At 46.1% G+C, this 9859-nt stretch overlaps 1 protein-coding gene across 12 annotated transcripts in view; it reads left to right on the forward strand.

Annotated features, from left to right (window-relative positions):
• ZBTB20 (zinc finger and BTB domain containing 20) overlaps nucleotides 1-9859 on the forward strand; it is a 433101-nt gene that overhangs the window by 357011 nt on the left and 66231 nt on the right. For 7 of the 12 annotated variants that reach the window (XM_072812465.1, XM_072812468.1, XM_072812466.1 and 4 more), the window contains 2 exons: nucleotides 1343-1443; nucleotides 9602-9765. In XM_072812465.1, the coding sequence (XP_072668566.1) occupies nucleotides 9755-9765 (11 nt within the window). In that variant the 5' untranslated portion in view covers nucleotides 1343-1443; nucleotides 9602-9754. The remainder of the gene's footprint in view (nucleotides 1-1342; nucleotides 1444-9601; nucleotides 9766-9859) is intronic. The other 5 variants (XM_072812476.1, XM_072812477.1, XM_072812475.1 and 2 more) reach the window with 1 other exon arrangement.

The following is a 9859-nucleotide window of genomic DNA, read 5'->3' on the forward strand; positions in this document are numbered from 1 at the left end:
ATTTAGAATGGTATTCAAGAAAAATTAATGTGGTAGTGGTGTGAAGGATGGGCTAAAAGTAAAAAGAACCCGGAAGAAGTGAAGCCATTGAGAGGCTCTCATGAAAGTCCTGGCATAGGTGACAGAGGGATAAACAGGTGTTGGGATAGAAAGTAGGTACTGATTTAGGAAGCACAGCCTCAGCACAAACCACATCTCTTGGCCATCGATTGACATTGAGAAGCAAAAGAGAAGGAGGACTTGAAGCTGACTCCTCCATTGTAGGACCAAGTAACTGGGTGGAGATGGTAGGAAATGGAACATGGCAGGAAATGGGAACATATTTTCAGGGAGAGACCATGAATTCTGTTTTAAAATTCTGAATTAGAAGTGCCTGTGCAGTATTTGATGGAGGTGTGAGCTTCTCAGAGTGAGAAGCCCTGTCTTATTCATCTTTTCCAGGTGCCTGATAGATGCTATGCAAACACTGAATGAATGAATGAATGAATGAATGAACAAGCAAATGAGTGAATGAACCAATAACCAGAGGTTATTAAGAATATGGATCTGGAGCTCTGCAGACAAGCAGGAACTAAAGATAGCCATGTGGGTGTTCTCTATGGAGAAGTGATTGTTGAGGTCATGCAGGGTGGGTGTAGGCAAAGATGAAGAAGACAGTCCTGAGGGATATCTACATTTAGGGAACAGGAGGGAGAAGACAAGCCAGGAAAGGAGGCAGATGAGCTGAGGGGTAGAAGGAAAGTCAGGGTAATGCGGTGTCCTGGTGAGAAAGGAGGACAGTTTGGGGAATAATGTGGTCATCGGGGCTCAGTGTGGCCCAAAGGCCAAGGCCTGGGATATGGACCTCTGGGTGCGAGGCTGGAGACGATGGTCGGCCCAGGAGCCCCTAAGGCTGAGCGCCACGTGTGAGGACACAGGAGACAGCGGAGACCTTGAAGTGAGGGGCAGGGGCACAGCACAAGCTCAGACGTGGCCAGCTCAGTGACGTTTTTAGAGCAGAAGAGAACTGGGCACTAAAGTAGGGGAGGCTACCGTGGAGCCAAGAACACCGAAACAGTCGTGACAAGGTGGAAGGACACCTCCCCCTTACACCCCAGCTTCCATCTCCCCACCACGAAATCAAGCCCGTGTGCACAGACAGGGTGCTGCTGAAGATCTCAGACCCCCCGGAGCCCGGGCCACATCCTCTCTTCTGCCCCCACCACCCCTGCTGTCCCACTCGCCGGTGCAAAGGGGCAGGAGCAGACTCGCACCCAAGTCCCTGGGCTCGGTCTCCATGGACACAACTGGTCACCATCACCTGTCGTTTAACGGCCTTATCTTTCTTCCTTGTCTGCTCTAGATGCAGCCGCTCTCTATTCCCTGCCCCAATGAACATCTGCACTAGGCCCAAGCCTCGGAGTGATTTACCTGAAGAGTGACACCATTTATTTGGAAACTACTGTGAGTACATTATGCCTCCAGTGAAAGGCTTCTTAATTCACTTAGTTTGATTTAAAAAAAAAAAAATCCGCCTCCCACAATTGTAAATGCAGGTGAAATTTCTGATGGCTTCATGTCTTGATCGCAGTGAGGTTGCAAGACCCAATGCCGAGGTGCCCACAGCGGCCCTTAGCTGCCAGCCTGCGGTGCCCGCCCTGAGCAGCACATGCCCTTCTCACCAGATGACTGTGCGGGGCCGGATCCAGATGTTCTTTGCAGGGACTGGGGCTGTTCCGCTTGGTCGTCTGCACCCTCCCCGGAATGGTGGCAACTCCCACCCGATCTCTTGGCCCCTTGTCACCTTCCGTGCCATTCTGTTGAATTGCACTGCTACTTGTCATTTCATGGCACCCTGGTCAAGGCCAGGAGCCGGCTTCCCTCATCGGCATCTCCCTGTCGTCGGAGTTGCATCTCTGAGCCAGCGTTGTTGTTTCCTCGCCACTCTGTGGGGCCATGGCCCAGCCTGGGGACTCGGGGCTCCTTCAGCCACGTCTCTCGCCATTGCCCCCAGCTCAGCCCTGCCCTCCGGATGCATGGCTCTGTGCGTGAGGCTGTTCCCTCCATGCCAGGCATTTACATAGAAGTACAGCCCTTACAAGGCAAGGTGCAGAAACAAGTTGGGTTGGGAGGTATGATGCCTACAGGACGATACTTACGAAAGATTGATATCAAGTATTCATTAACCATTGCTAAAAGTAACAGATGAATATATGCTTTTTTAAATGAAAAAGCCAGAAATCTGAATTATTTAGAGGCTATGCATGCAAAATAACTTAATTATATATTTTAAGACAACACCTCATTCTAGTTGTAGTCTCAGGTTTTCCTATATATGGTATGAGGCAGGTGATGGGATGGGGTTTGACAGACATCTCTGTTACTGGAAAACAGTAACCCTGGGAGAGCCACATCCCTCTTAGGCTTTCAGGTAGGATTTTCACATTCAGATTTTCCCTGTCTTCAGTTATTTGGGCATAAATCACACCCAAAGGGACAAAGTCTGAGTTTCTGTTTTGCTTTGTTTTGTATTGCTTTTCATCTTTAATGCTTTGAGTCACCAGGATTGTAATGAGTGGTAGTAGAGTGTGAGTGGCAGGCAGGCTTGCCTGGCCAGCACGGGGATGGGGACCACCAGAGTGATGTGCAGTACTACTGGGTCAGGGCGCTGGGAACTAAAGACGTGACAGAAAATAAAAACTAATTTCTCCATACCCATGCAAGAAACTTACTTGTATATTTTCATCCTCAAGTTGAAGTGCAAGGAGTGCCTTAGAAATTCCCACATCTGGATGGTGTTCTGGGGTTTTCTGCATTACGGGGTCACTGTACTGGAGTAAGTAGCACCACTGGGCTAGGGTGTAAACTGGGTTCCCAGGTTCTTTTGTTTTTAAGATTTTATTTATTTATTCATGAGAGACACAAAGAGGCAGGCAAAGACATAAGCAGAGGGAGAATCAGGCTCCATACAGGAAGCCTGATGTGGGACTCGATCCTGGGACCGTGGAATCACGCCCTGAGTGGAAGGCAGGTGCTCAACGCTGAGCCACCCAGGCATCCCGGCTCCCAGGTTCTGTTCCTTTGGTAGAGGGAAGAGTCTTTACCACTCCTACCTTCCTGCAGAAAACTCAAATCCAGACCCAGAAATTACAACCTAGAGTTTCCTGAAAATCACGGGGAGACCTACCAGTGAGCCTCCGTTTCTGCCCTAGGAAGCATTTTACCTGTGCACAACACCACGTCCTACCTGTGCAACAGGTCCTACCAGTGACAGACTGGGCTTTCAATTTTGCAGGCTCTGCTTTTCAGAAACTCAGCTCTTTCATATAGAAAGAAGAAACAAGAGTAAAGCTTACATACTGGCTAGATACAAAAGCAATAAGGTGAATAAAGCACAAAAATGTGGACTAACCACAAAATTCCTGAGGGTTGACCATGTCCTGGGCCAGGTGTCAAGGCTTGGGGGTGGGCAGGGAGGGGACAAGTGTTAGATTTTAAAACCTACCCACTCCCACACCGCTTGCACAACTATGCTAAGCAGCTGCCTACTTATTTGGACTGTTGTGATCGTTAAATGAGATAATATGTGTATAATGTCTAGCACAGCAGAAGTGAATATATTTACTTGACCAACTGAAATTCACGGGGCAGTTTGCTACGTGCCGGACACTGTTCTGGAAACTAGGGATGTGGCAGCAAAGAAAACACACAAATAGGGCAGCCTCAGTGGCACAGCGGTTTAGTGCCACCTGCAGCCCAGGGTGTGATCCTGGAGGCCGGGGTTCGAGTCCCTCGTCAGGCTCCCTGCATGGATCCTGCTTCTCCCTCTGCCTGTGTCTCTGCCTCCCTCTGTCTCTTTCTGTGTCTCTCATGAATAAATAAATAAAATCTTTAAACAAAAAAAAAGAAAAGAAAACACACAAATATCCCGGCTCTCACAGAGCCCACATGCAGTCTTCATCCCCCACAAAGGGCAAATAGACCAGATAGGTTCATGGACCCTGAGAGAACTGACTTCATTTTCTTTTGCTGTGTCTTTCTTTCCAGAAAGTAAGATCGAGAGGGAAGGGTAAAGGCAAGGGAGAAGAGTAAGAAGCGGCCTGCTGATTAGTCTCCCCTCTACACACACACAAAACCCCTGAGCCCTCCTCTGCCCTGGTATGTGGCCCAGGAGGCCGCCTTTCTGGACTGCACTCCCCAGGCTCTCTTTCACTCTGGCTTCCCTTTGAATTTGGCCAAAAGGAACATCCGTGAAGGATGTGCGAGGAGGAGGAGAGTGAGGGCACGGTATTGATTCGTCCAGACCCCCTTCTAACTGCAGTTCTGACTGGACGCAGAGAATGCCATGCCTTCCTTGCCCCTTGGATTTAACAGTTGAAAGCTGAGATTTAAAGTCCTCCCCCCGCCCCCACCCGCTGCTAGTGCTAGTGCTGGTGCTTCACCCTCCCTCGGGCACCCCTTTACCTCCTCTGCACCTTACTGTACAGTCCTTACATTCAACTCTCTCCAGCTAAAACCTGTGAGTGTGCCAGCTGTTTCTTGCCAGGATCCTGACTGATACAGCGAGGGAGAAATACACTGAAAAACACTATAAATCAGCCTTGCCAAGAAGGTAAAAAAAAAAAAAAAAAATTGAGAGAATAAAATGTTTTAATTATGAAAACATCTTCAATTGGTCTGGGAACATTAGACCAAGTGGTAAAAGGATAAATTGTAAAAGGACGTAATAAGCGAAAGTGCCAAAGGTTGGCTTCGACGAACAGACCATGGTGCCCAGGCTCGATGGGCTTCTCCGGCCCAAGTGTAGCTTGCTCGATCCTCAAGTTCAAGAGGAGTTCTTGGTAGAGCAGCAGCAAAGGCAAACACGTGAACAGAAAGACGGTGTCAGGAAGGTAATACAGTAAGATCAAAGTGTTGAAGAAGAGATGGCTTATCCTTACGTTCTTTCCACCTCTGCAACAATTACAGTCCATTTGCCCCTGCCAAAGTCTTGACACTAGAAAAAGATTACTAAGACCAAGGAAGTGCCTCCTTAGAGCTGATGAGAACCATAGAACTGATGCCGTCTCATAGCTACCATCATTGAGCACTGACCATGGGCCATCATCACTCTGCCAATCGCTTGGCATGAATTATCTCATTTACTCCTCACATCAGCGCAAGGAGGTAGGTATTATTTCCCCATTATTTCCACCGAGGCCCAGAGAAGCACAGTGACCTGCCTAGGGCCCACAGCTACTTGATGGGAGAGCTGGCTTCCACTGGGGTGGTTTCTTACACCTCTGCTCTCTGCCCCCTCTCCCCAAACACTCTCCTGAGCCTTTTCAGTGTTTTGTTGGGAAAGAGAATAAAGAAATGGTTACCATTCAAAAAAAAAAAAAAATTGGGGGAGGGCATCATGGGGCTAAATTGTCATGATTCAATGACTGAGTAATTATTTATCAAAAGGAGGTTCTGACTAATTCTTTCCTATCCAACCAGGCTGATAAGTGGAAGGCATGTTAATGTGCAGGAGAGGGTGGGGGCCCAGTGAAGAGAGAAAATTGGGAGAGCGAGAAAGAAGAGAGCACTCTCCTCTCAACAGCCCCGGGAGCCTGATAAGAGCTCACACAGATAAAATATTTATTTTCCATATGTTGCAGAAGGCATTGCCATCACTGTGTGTGTGCAATATGTGCAAAGAAGTGTGAAATATATACATCAAATGCCACCGATCTGGTTAATTTCCACGCATTTAACATGCCTAATACCTACCATCTCATCAATATGTTTCAATGCATATTTCTTTCCACATGCAATATGTCTAGTCAGGAAAGAGCCAACATCATCCACAACCTCACTCACTGCTACCTTTCAGCCCAAAACTTGTTGCCAGGACCAGCACAATGAGAGTTAAAAACCAGCCACCAGTCACCTTAAAACGCCTTTCCAGTTCCTGAAGCAGCCCTTTTTTTCTCATAAGAGAAACGTTTCCAGTGGGGAGATGAAAATGTTTTTGTTCTCTGTGGACAATCGGGAGATATTCAGTGAGAATGTCAGAACTGACCGTTGAAAGGCAGGTGCCTGCAGCCACACTTTTTTTTTTCTTTTTCTTTTTCTTTCTTTCTTTCTTTTTTTTTTTTTTTTTTTTTTTTGAATGCAGGGCTCCACCAGTGTGGCGGGAGGAAGTGCACAATGATTGGTCTGTTCCTCTGTGGAAGTGTTGAGGGTACACCCAGTTTGGGTTTGCATATATTTACGAAACATCTGCCCTTCTCTTGTTCTTAAATCCTTCTCCCTCACCAGCCCCCTTTCCCCTTTCTCCCGGTTTCTTTCTTTGTTGTTGTTGTTGGCTTGTCTAACTTTTTCATTGGAGCTTTCATTTTCCGGTTGAGGGGCGACTTCATCAGAGTGTATAATTTTAACATTGAGGGAGGGAGGGAGGGAGAGAGGGAGGGGAGAGAGAGAGAGAGACAGAGACAGAGACAGAGACAGAGAGAGAGACAGAATGAGAACTGAAAAGAAAGAAAGAGGCTGAGCGGCCAGAGCTTGGCAAACCAACCTTTGGCATGATGACCGAGAGGAAGGTTCTGGTCTGGTGGGGAGTGTGCCTCTCCGCGGCGCTGCCCCGAGTTGCCTGTGTGCTGCTGCCCTCTAAAGGCTCCAGGGAATAATGCATAGCCAGGGAGGCTTGGACAGGCTTGCCCTCAGATGTGCCATGTTTATGTGATTCGTTTTGCACAGCTAAGGAAGGTATTTTCAATTAATTACCGCAAGATTTGCTCTTTCCTCCTTAATAAACTATGGACTGACTGCAAAAATGGAGTCAACATAGCAGCACCTGTGCATGTCTGCACAGACTGCTGCTGCACTTCCGTGTTTCCGCATTTCTCAGCTCCAGAAAAAGGAGTCCCACCGAACTATTAGGGTGAGCGGGGGAAATGAATTGCTTCTAAGGACAGTGAGTGGCCCTCTGTTATCTGTGCAGGTGGAAAACGCCCAGTGGTATCAGGATAAGCAAATGAGGGGGTGAGCCGAAAGGTTGAATTTTCAATATTTTCACTTGTAGAGGTGGCTTCCGATGCCTCCGTGCTGCAGGTGTTTTCTGTAGGTGATCCTTGAGACAACAAACAGAAGGGTGTGGTGTAAAATGTCAGGTGGGAAGCAGGATCAAATCCAGGGAAGGAAGCAAGGGCATTTATATACAAGACAATACCATTTTTGCAGTGTTAAAAGAGTGAGGTTGGTTGTTTGGCCATGCACTCATGTTTGAAAGAGGGCTTTTTTTCAGTTTCCTGAAACAAAAATCCAAAACTAGCCTAGGCCTTGTCTATAAGCGTCAGAAATAAGTATTAAAAATTTTTTTTTTCTATTAAGTGATATCTATCAATAGAATTTCATCCTGATATTTAAAGGGCTCATGAGGACCAGCCCAGCTTTGTTGAGCAAAATGATCCTACTCTTATCAAATGCCCGTCCTGGATTCAAAGAAAAAGCAGCCAGTCAAGGTAGATTTCACCGCTGCATAAAGAGTAGGAAAACTTAATTGGGATTTACACTATGACCATTCTCAAAACATACCTTGATTTCAATTCTGCTTTATCCCATCAACAAACAAATATTGAATGACAGCTTTGCCTAAGCTACTCTGCTTAACAGTACGCTCTAGAGAGCAAACTCTGGGAGGAGAGCAACCAGGCTTGCGGCATTCCCTAACCTATGTTGGCCCACCATAGGTGCATGATATTTTAAGATGAATATGTGAAAAGATGAATGGTGGGAAGAAAGGAAAAAGGAAAGAAAGGACGAACATAGGGAATTAAAGAATAACTAATATAGTTCCCTCAGAGAATTTACAGTCTCACGGGATGGATAACCAAGTAAATAAATAACGATTATGAAAACAAAATTTAGTGAGTAAAAAAGAGAGAAGTAAAATTTTGGCGGAGGGGAATTTCAGAGAAAGGTGGGAGGGAGTTGAGTTTCAAAGAAAGAGACCTTCTATCTGGTAGAGGTAAATCAAGATGGTTACAAGATGGAGACAACCTTTAATAAGTAAGGATAAATATGATTTCAACAGAGTTGTAAAACAGACAACGCAAGGGAACTAATTTGAACAAAGATGTAGAGCCAAGGATGTAGATGGCCCAAGATGCTCTGGGAATTTTCAAGAACTTTGAGAGTCCTGTATGGCCAACCAGACTCAGCTAGAGCATCTATAGAACTCATCTGGGGTGTTGGGCTAACCTGGTTCCTCAGAGGGGTCTAAGAGGATAGAGAGCCAGTCAATAAACAGTCTAAATGAAAGTGTCAAGGGATAGCAGTAGAAATGGAAAGGAAACATGGACGTGAAAAAATAAGGAAACAGAATTGTCAGGACTTGATGAGTCGGCTTTAAGGCAGAGGAAGGCTCTGCTTGCCTACAGTTTCAGCCGGTTTCAGCCAGTGATAGCCAACAGTAATGGAAATGAGGAGGGACCTTAGAGGGGGCGCTGGCTTCCAAGGATAAAAAAAGGGTTAAGCTCTGGAGACTTTGATCTTGAATATTTTCTCAAACTGCACACCAGAAACCAGGGTCTTGGAGGTCCATGTAGATGCTGAAGACTTGGGGGTTGGTTCTACAGTCACCCATCCAACAAACAGTTGGTAAAGCATTGCAATTTTTGCTTCTCTTATATTGGCTTCCTCCATGCTGAAAAATATGTCTGAAAGCTTCTCCTCTCTCATCATCTTTACCATGCCATCTCTGCCTCCTGCCCTCTGAAAAAAGCAGATTTGATTTCGCAACCTGTTGGACCAGAAACACAGCATGCTAATCATAACACCATATTCTGCGAGGGCAGATTTAACTACCCCGTACCACAAATTTCGATACAAAATATTCTGCATGACAAGTCCACTGCCAGGCTTATAGAAACAAGAAAAACATGGAAACAGAGCTACTTACAACAAATTCTGTCATACACATAGTCTTCCACCAAAAAATAAAATAAAATAATTTCTCTGGTCACCATCCACATAATGATAGAAAAGAGACACAGAGACAAGGAAATTGGAAGGCACGTTCCAATTCAGGATATGCCTAATAACCCAGTATGGCTGGGACCTAGAGTACATGCAGTATTTCTGTGTTTATGGCAATTTTATTGTCCCAGGCGGGGGGGGGGGGGGGGGGAGACACCCACAATACCTGAGCTCTTTTGCTTCCTGTTCCTGACCCCAAGCAACAGTGGGCAATAATTGCTTTCTGGTTCCCTTCACCCATCTCTTCCTCACACCCCCAAACACACAGTCCAAGTCCCATACTCCAGGGTCTTGTGCTAAATCAACAAACAAAGGGCATTTTCAGCTTTGGATGAGTAAAGAGTTGGAATAGAGGATATCCATGTGTTACCGCTTTACCTGCTAGAAGCTAAGCTCATCTGTTTCACTTTTCATTTGCTACTTTCACAAAAATCTCCATCACTACCCTCTCATCTCTATGGCCTGCAAATTCAGACTGTGATTGGGAATTATGTGTTAATCTAAAGTGAAATCTAATAACAGCAAGAAACTTGAATGTTCCATGATGCGTTCCATGAATAGAAACTTCAAGCTGGAAGGAACCTTCAAGGCCTTCTAATCCAAGCCCTTTATTTTACAGATGAGGAAACTGAAGCCCAGAGAGGTGAAGTGAGGTGCCCAAGGCCACACAGCAAGTTAGAGGCACAGCTAGTACCATAGCTCAAGTCTCCTGACTCCCAGTCCAGTGCTCCTCCCATTACTCCACGGGTCCTGTCTCTAAGCTTCCTGACAAATGCTAGAACGGTAAACCTCCACTAGTATTTTTCCAGACCATGTTAAAACTCTTAAGGGGGAAAAAAGGATGCTTTCTTGGATAATGTCAGCCATACGTAGCTCA

The sequence above is a fragment of the Canis lupus genome, chromosome 35 (assembly GCF_048164855.1).
Source record: "Canis lupus baileyi chromosome 35, mCanLup2.hap1, whole genome shotgun sequence".
Lineage (NCBI taxonomy): Eukaryota > Metazoa > Chordata > Mammalia > Carnivora > Canidae > Canis > Canis lupus.